Source organism: Sycon ciliatum, chromosome 2, assembly GCF_964019385.1.
Source record: "Sycon ciliatum chromosome 2, ocSycCili1.1, whole genome shotgun sequence".
Lineage (NCBI taxonomy): Eukaryota > Metazoa > Porifera > Calcarea > Leucosolenida > Sycettidae > Sycon > Sycon ciliatum.
The window spans coordinates 44167128-44182661 of NC_088644.1; the positions used below are offsets into that span (position 1 = coordinate 44167128).

The 15534-nt window shown below is 47.0% G+C and overlaps 1 protein-coding gene across 1 annotated transcript; it reads left to right on the top strand.

Annotated features, from left to right (window-relative positions):
- The first annotated feature begins 2329 nt into the window (after positions 1-2329).
- Positions 2330-13140, top strand: LOC135810255 (uncharacterized). Its single transcript, XM_065323735.1, has 2 exons — positions 2330-2603; positions 10756-13140. The coding sequence occupies exons 1-2, from the start codon at positions 2599-2601 to the stop codon at positions 12434-12436; spliced, it is 1686 nt and encodes a 561-aa protein (XP_065179807.1). The 5' UTR covers positions 2330-2598; the 3' UTR covers positions 12437-13140.
- Positions 13141-15534: the final 2394 nt, after the last annotated feature.

Genomic DNA, 15534 nt, shown 5'->3' on the forward strand with positions numbered 1-15534 from the left:
TGCTGCATGCAATGGAGTTTGCGAATCCTCAAAAAATGTCAACCGACAAACCGTTGAATATTTTGAAGTATTAGGGGCCGTCCGTAAATATCGATGTTTTTTTAGAGACGATATTGGTGCGTCTGGGGGGGGGGGGGGAGGGGGTTTGAGCCATGTGCGTCTTTTCGAGCATCAGAAAAATATCGATGTAAATATCTGAAGTTTCGCCGATCCCTGCACGCGGACGTCTAAATGGCTATACAAGAAATGTGAAACCAGCTTCCGTTCGCGGAGCTAAAACTCGCGACACAAGAACAAAATCAAAAATTGGAAGCTGTAGGCCCATGGCGAATTTCAAGAGCAAAAGAATGAGCTATTGATTGTGGAAATCGGCCGAACGATGCCTGCAGGAGACCTTTTTCAAGACGTAGAGGCAGTGCGAACAAACACGGACGAACTCCACAAGAGTTTCCAGTCTTCACTGTCTGAACAAGGATTTGAAAAAATGAGCATCCAAAAATATTGATTCCATGATCTAGATGTCAAAAATTTGATAATAATAATAATAATAATAATAATGTACATGTGCGTCTTCTGGGGGGAGGGGGGGGGGGGGGGGGTCAAGGGAGAGAAGCACCAATATCGTCTCTAAAAAAACATCGATATTTACGGACGGCCCCTAATAGAAAATGAGGCCAGCTGAACTGAACTCATTGCAGTGAACGGAACTCCAAAGTGTGGGACAGTGCATGTGTGTCGTAGTGTTGTTACTTAGTCAGTGCTAAAGTGTGCACATCAGTCATCAGGCATCATGGCATTGTACAATGTTCTCTCTTATTACAATAGCGCGAGAATTCACAGATTGTCTACAGTCCATTTCAAAACTATAGACGCGTACCTAGGCAAAAACCGATATGCCAGCATCTATACCACATAAAATCTGTGATCACTTTGTGCATAAATTTTTCCAAATTGGGCGTCTGTTATCCAATCCTTTAGAAACTATATGAGAGTAATTGTGGAGCGGTCCTGAGCAATATTCCGAAAACTATTCTCAAAAAGTTCCAGCCAAATTTGAAATATTTCAAAAACCCTACGCGTCTATAGTTTTGAAATGCACTGTAGGGTGCTCAACACCACAAGGATGGAGCAATACCACAAAGGCAGAAGAGAGCAGAGACTACCGGCTAGATTATTGTTGTAACGCTGCACTGCCTTTGTGTTCTCTCTTATTGCATTGCACTGGGCGTACTGGGCTCCATAGTCTAGTTTTACTGTATTGGTACAACGAGTCACTGAGTGCCGTTCGCGACGGTCTTTAAACACTCAGTTCAACAGTAAAGTCTTGCACTGGTACTGCACCACGTGTAGTCCATGAGAACAGGCTTGCTCGCAAGTCTCAGTCGCGAAGAGAACTGAGTCTGAGGTACTGCTATGCGACCTGACAGCTGCTTGGATGGGCTTGCTAGTCCTTAGCTTAGGCATAGGGGCACCTAGACAGGCTGTGGTTGTTTGCTGTCCGGTGTTGATCAACACAGTTATGTGAAATGTGAAGACTTCTTCTTCGACTACTGACTTGTCAATGGTCCGTACTATACTACAGAGGAGTTGTCAGGTGAAATGCGTGGCTAGCTTTCCTCACACAATGACACACGCGATGACACTGGGACTGTCACTAGTACCAAGTACTACCAACTAACTAATTCCTTACTTACGTAAGTAAATAGTTACGTTACTACGCTGCTGCTCTGCATGCTCTCTACTGACTCTAGTTTGACTGAGTGCTCATGCTACGACTACGAGCCTCACTCCGCGATCCGATGCTGTTCTGATTTTTGTTTTGCGCACTGGTGACAGTGGTGTGGTGAAGAGTAGAATGATGCAACTCAGGACATCTTGACATTCTTGTGCGCAGTGACCGCACTGTGCAACATGCCAACGTGCACTTGTGAGTGGTGTGTGCGGGGCCGCTCATATCACACTCCGAGTCTGAACAGGGCCAGAGTGAGGCTGTGTGACTGTGCCACTTCTCGATCCCTAGTAGTAGTAGTACAGTCATGTACATGACTGTACTGTAGTAGTGTATGCCACTCTGCTGTCCAGTGGCACTGGCAGTGTTCAGTGCTAGTGCCAGTAGTGCCAGAGTCTGTCTGTAGTCTGTAGATCTACTGCTGACCATGGCATGGGCATGGCTGACTTGGCCTGACAGCCAAGTCTGACGTCATACACCGGGATGTCACATACCCCGAACTTCCCCTTACCAGTTCAGGTGTATGCTGTGTTGAGAGACGTCAGCTAGCCAGCAGCGGACGTAACTTTTTCTCCCATTTCTTGACACTTGGACCTCGACAGGCTGTCCATTTCCTGGAGCGCATTCACGGAGACGAGGCGTTTGTTTGGGGGAAGATGCAGTTCGTTCATTTCGCTGTGTACGGGTAGTTGTTGTGGGTTGATGTATTGAACGGTAGTCGTTACTGATAGTTACTGCTTGCTAGTTTAGATAAGCCTTGAGCAAGTAGATGCAATGGATGATATGTGAATGTAGCCTGCCGTTTATCATTGTTCATCCATCCAGCAGTACGCTGCCATCACTGTCCGTCCCAGACTAACAAGATCACAATGTCGTAAGTACACTTTAGTTACAATACTGGACTCATCCGGTCATGGTGTTTTGCGTGCTGCGCGTGTCTTTCTGTTATTAGTCTGCGTCTAGCGTCGCATATGTTTCTTCCGAAATATTATCGTATCACGCAGACACGAGGTTGAGAAGTCCGTGTTGACTCTGGAAATAAATTTCCGCTTCATTCCCGATATGTTCCCAGTGCACAGTGTGCTGTCCCAAGGCAGAGGACAGGGACACAATGAAAGTGAAGGGTACTAGAAGAAATTGTTTGAGTTCTGGACTTTGTTTTCGGTGTTCACACGCACACGTGGCACACTGGAGGATCCCCTCTGCGTTCGCGGTAAATGCGTGTTGAGGTTCTCCAGCTCCGCGGCCAGTTGTGACGCCACTTGTGTAATGCATATTTTAATTTCGCTGGACTCCGAACCAGGAAATGGGATAGAACGCGCACGGTCGCTGCTGCTTCTTCTTGTACTGTAGTAGTTCTGATCCGGCTTTCCATGATCGCTACTAGAAAATTAATGTGTGCGGCCTGGTGTGTTGTTTACTGTTGAGTAACCGTGCCTGTTGTGTTGGTTCACGGTGTTTCCTGTGGTGTAATTGTGAGTAGTTGTGAGTTGTTGGGTTTGTGTCAGTGTAGTAAGTAACGTTAGTTGCCTCATGCAACAGCCAACACACGCAGCACCAGTAGCGTCGAAGGGTCTTACTGACTGCGGCGCGCTGATACAAGTAGGTACTGTGATACTGTGATACTGGGATACTGTGATAGTCCTCTGGTGCTATGTAGTTCTTTTTTATGCCTAGCTATGCCTAGTGAGTACTAGTGTAGGTTGAGCCAAGGCCTGATACTGGCAGTACTACTGGCATGCAGTAGTGGGATCACTATCAGCAGCATCAGGCACACGCAGTGGTAGTCAGGTAGAGGTACTGTAGCTAACATGAGTAACATTCTACCAAGGCGGGAAGCAACTACCCCACACTCTCCCAGGCATAATATCCATTCAGTGTTTGTTAGCTGGCAGTGCAACCTGGTTTCCTGTTCAGGACTGCTCTGCAATGTGAACACAATGAATCCTAGCACAGAGCACAGAGCACAGTGCCTGTAATCATTATCAGGGAATGTGGAGCAGTGCCATGCTATGCAGTATCCCCAACCACAACACCGCGTGCGTGCATGCATAAGTACGGGTCCCCATCCCCCGTATAGTAAATGGTGAAATACACGAGGTGACTATAATAATTGTTCACGTGATTGCCATGTGTTCACTGTTGGCGTGGGCAGGACTGATTGCCATGTTGTGTACTGGGTGTGAGGTCATATCACATGACCTGGAGAGCAATGTGGTCCATGTCTTGTCAGGTCACAGTGCTATTCTGGTTATGTGTTGCATACTTTGAACCGGATAACAACTGAGTCCTGTCACAGCAGTGTATCATGTACTGCTCTATGTACATGTACATGTACTGCTCTATGTACATGTACATGTACTGCTCTATGTACACATGTACACATGTATGTAATGCTCTATGTACATGTACATGTATGTACACCAATCTGTACAGTGTATGTACACCGCTGCATCTGCGCCTTTGATCCTAGAGGGTGGTGGCGTTCCCACGGCGGATGCGGAAAACTCGGCTTCCAGCCGAGTCTCACGCGAACCGTGAATTTTTTTATTTTTTTATGTACACCAATCTGTACAGTGTACAGTGTATGTACTCAATGCTGCATATGGTGTACATGGTGTACATGGTGTACATGGTGTACATGGTGTACATGGTGTGATAGTGTTGAGCACGCATACAGCTAGCTGCACTGACAGTGACAGTAGTGAAAGTTTTACTGTAGTGTTACATTCATTGACTTTTACTGACCTGACCTCACGGGAAGGTCATGCCACCCATTTCCGTTTGTGATCGCTTTGACTTCTGTAACTACGGCAACCTAGCTCACAGTTCAGTGACAATTTGATGTGGTGGCCTATCATAAGTTTTCCTGGGCCATGTTTTCCTTTGTCCAAAAGTAAACATGTCTGTGTAGAGAATGAACTAGACCGTATGACTATGTGCTGCTACAATACATAGTGTTTGAAGTGATCCCATCACACATACCTGACAATGCACGCCAAAAAAAGTTCTAGGTACGAACACACCGTTTTAAAGCATCTCTTTGCTCATCACTTGTCTAGCAGTAATCTGCGGATTCATCATGGTGGGTGAATCAATGGTTTGGTAGAATACTGAATTAGCTTTTCTGGGTGCCTCTTGCTGAGATCTCAGTGCAATGCTGATGTGGCTATGACTCGTCTCCCCAGTTTTAGAGGGTGAAGCAAAGGAGCTTCGATGAACTGGGCAAAATTATTTCAGAATTCTGATGAGCCTTGAATTCTCGCGTTCCTCAGCACCTTTCGGCGCCTCATAAAAAGAGAAAATTCAAAGGATACAGCGCTAAGAATCACCTCTCACGGTCAGGAAGCTTTACCCGCACATCCCGGTATCGTCCTGGCTGATCAGGAAAAGGGATACAACGGTGCGAGGACTCGCACAACTGAACAATTGGTGATTGCAATGTCCTGCAATCCACTGCTCTACTCTGCGCTGCAGAAAGGAGAACAAAGCTAGCAGACTCATGTCCAGAAAGGAGAAAGGCGACTAGCCTTTGATCTGGGTACTTCGCGTGAGGTATCTACTTTTCGGCTTTGCACAAGTGCATTGTAAAATTCAATTGTCACTGCAATACACCATGTGTTGCGGGACACTAGGACTGTTTGTGGGAAGTTGTCAACGACCTGATGTCACCTTTTGGACTCCCATTCATCCAACATAGTGGCAACCTCTTAGACATGTTCCTGTCTTTAGGTATACAAGTGGAATCATGATTATTTATATATTAAAGTCAAATCTCAAACCTTAAAACTCTTATTACTAGTATCCGGAGTAATTCCTATTACCCAAAACGTGTACCTAGTGACGGTACTACTACCTACAACATGATACCGTATGCCAGACATGCTTGCATTGTTACACCGAGTCGTGATGTGCACTATGCACTATGGTCTATGGACACAGGTTTTGTGCCGTATGCACTGACCAGTACACGTATGCACTGACCAGTACAGTCAGTGGGTGAACGGACACATTACTGCCGTATGCAGTGACCAGTACAGTCATCAGTCAGTGGGTGAACGGACACATTACTGCCGTATGCACTATGCAGTGACCAGTACAGTCATCAGTCAGTGGGTGAACGGACACATTACTGCCATATGCAGTGACCAGTACAGTCAGTGGGTGAACGGACACATTACTGCCGTATGCAGTGACCAGTACAGTCAGTGGGTCAGTGGGTGAACGGACACATTACTGCCGTATGCAGTGACCAGTACAGTCAGTGGGTCAGTGGGTGAACGGACACATTACTGCCATATGCAGTGACCAGTACAGTCATCAGTCAGTGGGTGAACGGACACATTACTGCCATATGCAGTGACCAGTCATCAGTCAGTGGGTGAACGGACACATTACTGCCATATGCAGTGACCAGTCATCAGTCAGTGGGTGAACGGACACATTACTGCCGTGACTACTACATGTACTACTGTAATTTCTTATTAAACTTTTGTGGGACCTCTAGCCAGGCATTCGTGCCCGGTTCAAGTTTCGAATTATCAGAACTATCAAAACTTGTTCTGTGTGTACATGTGTGTGTGTGTGGGGGGGGGGGGGTGGTTGTGACGGAAATCAATCCTGAAAGTGTCCTATCCTGTATCATGTTATCCTTTCACCCATTCACGGCATAGTCCTTCCCCTGTCTGTCGCCATGTATAGACAGTACGTGACCTCGCACTACCCCCGTGCTACGCACGATACCATGCTCTGCTGGGCATGGCCTCCCTGACTCTTCACTATATCTACACTCATCTGTCTGTAAAATAAACCACTTCCTTATGTCAGTACATGACACAACAGAAAGAACACTCGAAATATGTCACCGTATGTTATCAGGATAAGATATAGGCGAAGTAGGTGAAAACAACTGTGCATCCTACATCATTACGGTGACCTGTGCAGTTCTTCTGTGCCATGTTTGAGGTGGGAAAAGTCAAAGGTCAAAGAGTTACTTCAAGTAGATTTTAGCCAAGTAACAATTTTACAAAAATTAGGACGTAGAGGTTGCGATGTAGTTGGCCATTTGAAATTTTGAAACACTCCACCAGTCCACACTGCGCTCTTGGCCCACATTCACAACACCACACAGCGAGGAAATTCGTTCTTGGGTAGATGTTGCATATCTTCCAGACAGCCGTTTCTCTCATTGAGAGCTCCTCGGAGCGCACAGCGTGGAGTGATGGAGCATTTCAAAATTAGGATAAAAAAGTAAATTATCATGTCCGTTCCCGGAGGCAACTCACGACGGCTGCTAACACCCAGTAAACCCTAGTGGCAGATGCAGCGCCTAACGGTGGGGTGAGTGGATAAGTCTCACAACCACTGGCACAAGTGCTGAGAAACCCCATTAGCAGCATCCATGTACCCCTTGTGCCTGGCCACTGCAAATTAGGATGGGTAACTAGAAGCAAGTCTAGATCCGGATGGAGAGCCAAGATTTAATTTATACGAAAGAGAAAGGACCAAGGAACTACAAGTTACGCTATACCGTATTTTCCGGGGTATAAGCCGCACCGGGGTATAAGCCGCACCCCCCTCTTTGAGGCGAAATATTGACTAAAAGTTGGTATTCGGAGTATAAGCCGCACCCACAAACCAAGATTTTTCACACTCATTGACAATGGCCTTTCCACAAATTTATTATGGTTATGGAGCTAAATACCATGTTAGATCAGATTATGAAGTGTTAGTGCACCACAGGTTGCTGCAGAGATGTTGGTGTATTGCTGTGTTGACTACAGATCACTCCATGTCATCTGCACTATCTTCAGTCTCGCTGCCACTGATGTTGATCAGCAACACAGGCGCGAAGCTGAGTCGAATGACATGTCACATGACGTCAGCATGCATACTGATGTATGCTAAGCATTCATTCGCGCAAGCATATTCGGTGTATAAGCCGCAGGGGCGATTTTGGTCCGATTTTTAGCGAAAAAAAGTGCGGCTTATACCCCGGAAAATACGGTACTGTCCACTAACACCACCAGTTACTAAACAATCAGCTCATGCGATAACATTGCACGACACTGACCGACGGTACTGACGTTCTACAACTAACTGGCTAACAGCTCTAGCACATCTTGGTCGTTCAGTGTCGTGCAATGTTATCGCATGAGCTTATTGTTTAGTAACTGGTGGTGTTAGTGGACATTATAGCGTCACTTGTAGTTCCCTGGTCCTTTCTCTTTTGCCACAGTATAAATCAAGTCTAGATCCTAAATTTTATGATTTCAAGCCGAGTTTTGAGCTATTTTTTACTTTTTTTAAAGTTAAGCCCTAGGGTTTATCGGGTGTTAGCGGCCGTCGGGAGTTCCCTTCGGGAACGGACACGATAATTTACTTTATTTTTTAATTTTTAAAGTTAAATATTGATCTATTTTGATTATGACGTGTGGTTTTGTAAGCAAGAACTTAGCCAACTTCATTGCTTCCTATTATTGTTGATTTGGTAAGGTGTTGGCTCATCAACTTGACATAGGTGCATTCCTTGCATTAGAGTGGTGGATGCTGCGAGGTGGCACCACGAAAAGCGAAAATCTAGATGGCCGAACTGCGGAAAGTACTCCCTCAGAACCACTCTATGACATGGCATGGACCCGCTCCGTCCAATTGGACCTATGCGTAATCTTGCCACCATTTGTTCCTCAGGTTTTTAAGGCCCGGGGCAAGGCCACTTCAACCACACACAGTGTACTTCAGTACAAGTAATATTAGCTCCGTGTAAAAAGGTCATGAACTGTATGCAAATAGTACCAGACCTGGCCATAGTGAATAGTACCAGACCTGGCCGTAGTGAATAGTACCAGACCTGGCCATAGTGAATAGTACCAGACCTGGCCATAGTGAATAGTACCAGACCTGGCCATAGTGAATAGTACCAGACCTGGCCATAGTGAATAGTACCAGACCTGGCCATAGTGACTCCAATATGAGACTATGATCTGCCCTTCAAAACCGAATGGCAGGAAGATCATGTGCATGTCCCATTTGTATGCATGTTGGATCTCAGCCCGGCATGTGGAAGTCCACATGACCTAGATGTAAGTAAACAAGTTTTCTTGGCGAAAATACCATGGTGTATTGGTGTTGAGTCTGATCACAAGAAACCAACTAAGTTAATTAAAACTTAGTATTAAAATCTACGGAGCTGCTAGTGGAGCAATCACGCACTCTTCCGTGAATCAGCCGTTTTGGAAGCTGTCACTGCCATGGCTTCCCATAGACAAGGGTAGTGAAGAGACCGAGAGACTTTAGCTTCCCTGGAAGTTCAGCCCTCACCAACGCTGTACAAAGCGTCACTGGCCCGTTTGTCAACGGTCGCGCTAATCGACCAATCAGCGTGAAGCTTATGTACCAAAATTCTCAAACTTACCGTAATTCCTTGGTTCATACGGTGTAGTTTCCAAAGATTTTTTATGGACCAACGTCTTCTTTCGATAGATACCAACAGATCGTCCGCTTCGAATTTTTCAATTTGATTGCCGTTTGTCCGAAAATTACCTCCGAAACCGGCCTCCACTCGTTTCACTTCAAGGCTTTCCAGGTGGACGGCATCGCAATTCGGAAGCGGAGAAAGGATAGCCAGTGAAAAAAGAAAAACAACGACGTATTGGTTGTCAAAATCGACCAAGAAATGAATTCAATAGACCCGTTTCCGTGCTGCGCCCTCACGGCCCGCACGAGTGCGAAAGGGATTCTTTCTCGACAAAACAAACAACAACTACGCGGAGTGCATGCAGGTGCTTTTTGCAGTGTAGTACACTGACATCACTGCACTGGCTGTACATACCTTAGGAATATCCTGTTCTTTTCCAAGGCATGATTGTGGCTAGTGGGAGAACTCAGCCACCTGAAGCTTTCATAAAGGAAGAAGGAGTAGGTGAATGAGTTCCCCAGAAAATGGAACGACAAGAAAATAGATACTGTTGCTTTCGGGCGCTCATGAGACGACGGCAAGATAGGACTGAAACGATCGATAGTCTGTCTCGACGCAAAAGAAACTCTTCCAGGAGAAGCTCGACGCGCTGTAGAGTTTGCAGTATTCTGCTGGAAGAAGAAAAGAGAACTAAACTCAGACTACAGCGTGGAGCTGAAGCACGAGCGAAGCAAAAGCTGCGAGTTCGAAGAAATAGGGAAACATAGGAAAATGAGTGGGCGACATGATCTGTAGCTCGAAGCTCGCGCTAAGACACGCGGGGGGCACGTGCGCCTACGGGTAGAGTGGCCAGCCACCATGTTTTCAAAATGGAGGTCGACGCTTTTGAAATCCGTGTAGACGATGGTGAGGGCTGAAGTTTTCAGCCCTGCTAAGCATGCAGTTAATAGAGGTTAGATGGGGGGGGGGGGGGGGGAGAGGAGACGGGATGGTTTACACTTGGAGAGAGGACTAGTTAAGTTGCCCACAAGACGGTGAGCCGGGAGAGACCCAATTCATACAGTGGAGGTAGGATGGGCACAAATCAGCAGCAAACCAAACTGGGCTCCCTGAGTTGTTTGTGTTAAGATTGCATGGTTGCTTGATTCAGCTCTCATGCACTTGCATGGTCCATACAAGAACCTGTGATGGATAATCCGGCATACTTTAGATACTGTTACATGACGATTGTACAGTCAGACCTCGCTTATCTGGTCCTCTTTTATCCGGATCCCTCGCAAACCGGAAGAAAGTAGCTGGTTGCAGATTTACAACATACGTGATGCATCCAATATAACCGGTGTTCAGTTATCCGGTTCCCTCGCCGATCCGGATATTTTTTGTGGAAACGGACGTGTACGGTTAAGCGAGGTCTGACTGTACAGTAGTACATGTATCTGGATTAATTTAAGGTGGAGTGTGGAGTGTGTACGGTCTCACACTGGCGCCTAGATTGGACCATGTACTGGAAAGCTGCATCATGCATCAGATTGGACCATGTACTGGGATGCTGAACTGATGTATATCATGATTTCTGTGGGTTGTTTTCATTCTTGTTACCCGTGTCCAGACACATCGACCCAAGGTATTGCCGTGACTACCTTCACGGGTCATGTGATCGGGCCAATTGTCGCTATGAGCATGCAACAGTCGCAGAACTAATGGGACGTGGTGAGGACATTGGACGACTCATCTTCTGTAGAGACTTCCAAAGGAGCAATTGCTTTCGTCCGCTAGGAACATGTCGGTTCATCCATGCTACAACATACGATGAGCAATTCTACCGCTCCCACAAGATACTACCGCCGCATCTCATGCAGAACCTTCCAACCAACATCTCCATGACATTGCTGTGTCCTATACAAACTGCTGGAGGCTATTCACCGGGTGCTGACCCCGAGCAGTACATGTCTAGTGTTACAGGCATGCCACACAGCGCAGCTGGTCCTCCACTCAATGCTCCACCTCTAGTCCTATCCACTGGTAGGTACGGTGCAACATTGCAAGCAGTGCCTCCTCAGCAAATGCAGCAACAGCAGCATGCCCCAACAGTGTATCCTGCAACAGCTGCAACAGCGTTAGCTAGCAATGGGGCAGGGTTAATGCAGGTGCCCTACACTCAAGTTGGTCAAGCTGGACAAGTCCTGACAGAACCTGTTGCAGTCATGTCTGATTATGCGGCTATGGCTGGTCACACTGGTCATGCAGGTCATGCAGGTCATGCAGGTCACATTGTACCAGGTCAGTCTCAATCACCGTTGATGAACAGCCAGGGAAACCTACTTAATCCCGTAGCCGGGCCCATTGCACCCTCAACACTGCACCAGCAGCCGACAATACTTGCTCAGCAACAGCCTCCACATCTTGTGAATGTCGCACCACGCCCACCAGCACATTACCCGGGTCACCACCTACATCCTTACCAAGCCGCAGCTCTACAGCCAGCGTTCACCTCACCTCTCCATTCTCGTACACCTAGCTTTGGAAATCCAGCCGGTATTCTAACATCGCCGAGTGTTCAGCGACCAGGAATGGTGTATAATGCACCGGTGATGCCGCAGCATGGCACGGTACCTGCTACTAGTACTGGCATGCACTGGTCATCCACACATACACCATCTGCAGCTGTGCATGCTCCACATCAATATGCTGCCTACAAGCCGCATGCATCGTTACCCAGAGGAGTAGCCAAGGTTGTAGCTCACCACAGAACACAACCTGCCATTGACCAAGACACGGATGCTGAAGCAGATGCTGAAGCTCCAGGCATTTTGCAGCCACAAACAGAAGATGTGACATCCAAGCCTGACCCGCACCGTCAAGAGACTGATTCGGACGATTTGCAGCAATCCACTATAGAAGTGAGTGTAACAGCTTCTGGCTCTCACCAATCCGCAAGAACATCGCCATCACCATCATCAAGCGGCAGGACTCCAGCTATAACATCAACACACGCGTCACCTATGGTTTCAATGAGTGCTACAGCGACATACTCCAGCAACACACCACCATCAGCACTTCTAAGCCCAGCACAGTACAGTGCAGCAGTGGTAGTGATGCCAGCAGGGCAACATCACGTGAAGTATGCAGACACGTCCATTGAAAGCCTGAACAATGTAGCAGGTCACCTTGGAAGGCTGTCCTTGAAAGACCCACTGAACTCGTCTCCGGGTGCGGAGCACATGACAGGACGACGCTGTGCAGCAGACCGTGTTAATAGCGTCAGCTCCACAGAAGAAACAAGGGCCTAGTGTATCCGCACTTACGCGGTATCAGTACAAGGACAATTAGCATGTACAGAATATCCAAGGCAACCAGTAACTTGAGTCATGTTTACGTTGCGAATAGTCCATCTAACCAAGAACCTAACAGTCCAATTGTGTGTAGTATGATCCATCTTGCCTGATGTGTACGTGTGTTGCCATCCCTATGGCTAGTGGAGCGGAAGATTGATCTCACCAAATATGGATATTTCTCCTTCAATCCGGCACACTGAGGCGGACACGGTTATTTTGATCCACCGGCAACACGGGTAGTACACTATGCCGGGCACTGAGTTGCTCTGCCTTCAATTGCAACTGGCCTACGGTACAGTTCAATGATAATCATCTGATCATGAGCGGATAATTCTGGTCAACCGTGATCAGATAACAATCTGAGAACTGTATTTTGAACTTCGACTTTGGACTTTGGATTGCAAAACTTGATAACGTGACTCTGGACAATTTGTCAATTCTTTTATTCATATTTTTTCTGAAAGTATCCGTTTCTATACCAGTGCGTGGATTATGTTGCTATCATAATTATTTTGCCAGGTAAACTATCATAACCAATCATGGTGGAGGAATGCAACATTCCATTGGTTGTCCAATTTAGCAAACCTCCACCTCTCCAGGCAGGATTCAAGTCAAATGTTCTATTTTTCGATGAGCTGAGAAATCACCAGATAATTTGAGTCAAGCGCGGCTAGTGACGTGAGCTGATGTCACAGTCCCGGGATGTGCTGCATGCCGCACGTCACGGTACTATGATTGAGATTGTCCAACTCAGGCAGGGTTTGCCTGAGCACACAGCTGCTTTCTGTACTGTTAGTCACCTGGAGGGGGGGGGGGGGGCATTGTCGCCGCGCCGCCGGAGTCTACGGATGTCAGTACACTGCCTGCATGTCAGTTCTTTTGCCCAGTAAGGGAATTTCCCTGCCGACCTGTTACATTGTACCAAAATACTAGTATGCCGCTGGGAGAAGTCACCCACTCTGGAGTGAACTTGATAATAATTACCGCAAATTCGATATTTTCAGAGCGGCGACACTGGAAGATCATACCCAAATACTCCAGTCCTATAAATGTTTAGTTACTGCTCCGCCAATCGTCGAGCCGTACATATACATGTACATGTACAATTTAAGTTTGATTACAAGTTTGCATTTTGTGTCATCATCAATCTAAATGATTGATGATTTCGCTTATGCTCAGTGAGTGGCCTTGTAGTAAACTGACGAAAGTAAAAAAATGGAAAATGCTGATGCCAAGGCAGGAAACCACGTGAAAAAGGGGAGAAAGGAAGTGAGGGGAAGGGGACGTACCGCATTACCTCTAATATAAGCACGGTCCTTTATTTTTTCAATGTACCTCCGCCCCGTGCTATTAATGGAGACGTTCCTTTATTGGAGACTGTTCCATTATTATTTCAACCTCATTTCAGAGGCATGTTGCCATGCCAAATTCATGTCAGACACACACATTTCAGTGGTTTTTCGCCGGTACAGATAGTGAATTTACACAGTGTGGTTACTCAATCTGCGGACAGCATGCTGTTTCGTTCTTTTTGAACTCATCAGCGCAGCACAGAGGAAATGAGGCCGAACCTGATGGAAATAAAAATTTCCAATCAGGCCCGAACGTACCTTGCCAGAGTGCTCAAACTGACAAGTCAGTGAGCTCTGTGTGCTTATAATGGAGACTGAGCACTTTTTTTTTTTTTTTTTTCTTTTTTTTTTTACTTTTGACACAGCCCTACTGGAAAACAGGTGGAGAACAAAATAAACGAGGAAAAGGACAAAACATAGGGGATGTAGGGACGACGTGCTGATGTGCTGGGAGCAACTCAACCGACCAGAGGTCTCGGCGTCAGCGTTGCAACTAGGCATCGAAAAATGTGTGTGTGTGTGTGGGGGGGGGGGGGGGGGGTTGCACAAGAACAACTGCGAAACAAACAGAAGCTAGAGAATGCCACAAAATAATAACTTGGTGCGAAATAATGAGAAGAAAATAATGACGCCCAAAAGCGCTAAATACGAAATTAAGAAAAAGGAAAATAATAAACCTCATAGCGCTAAAGCTGCACCAAATAATAATTTAAATTATAACTAAGCCGGGTGGAAAACCAAGAAATCATAACAAACAAGACAAACTAAATAATAAATTAATAATAAAAAATTAAATAAAAGGTAAATGAAGCCCAATATCATCAGCATAGCCGAACCAAGGAACATGGCCCGTGCCACAGTCAAGAGTTCATCCGTAGAAGTCGGTAGCCATCAGCCAGTGTTGGTGCGTGAGGTACTTATGGACATCTACTTTGAACGTGTGGAGCCGCTTCAAGCTGAGTGGAGCCCTTACAATTTCGCTTGGCAAGCTGTTCCATACTGAGACTACAGAAAACGGGAAGGAGCGAGAAGCATAGGCAGGTGCTCTCCTGTCCAGGACTTGCTGCAGCTGCACATGGTGCTGCTGGCCAGGAGGGGGTTGACTCCGGGTGCGCCGAGCTTCTACATGGTTGGCTGGAGGGGGGATCATGGCGGTGAGCTGGGGTGGTCCTGGGATGCACTGGAGCTTGTACAGGTATACCAGCCCAGATACAATCCGGCGGTGGCACAGGCTTTGGAGAAGGGCACCAGGGCCAATAATGGCCATTGCACGTTTCTGTACACGGTCGAGTCGGGCGAGGTGGCTGGATGCAGCTCCCATCCACACAAGGGGAGCATACTCGAGGATGGGTCGCACAAATCCCTTGTACGCACAAAGCCGGCCCTGGTAATCTAACACCCGGCAAGCCCGACGGAGAACACCCAGTCTCTGGCAGCCACGTGTAGCAATTGAGTGCAAGTGATCCCGGAATGACAGCTTGGCGTCAAATGTCACTCCAAGAAGCTTGATGGTGTTGGCTTCCGGAACCGCGATACCTCCAAACTTCATGTCAGGGACAGCAGGGTGTGTGGCTTTCGTAGTCATCAGCAGCTGTTGCGATTTAGAGGGCTCGAATCTGATGCGCCAGCGTTCTCCCCACTCTTCAAGACGCTTGAGGCTGGATTGCAAGGCGGCAGTCATGTCATTCATATTGTCCTGCG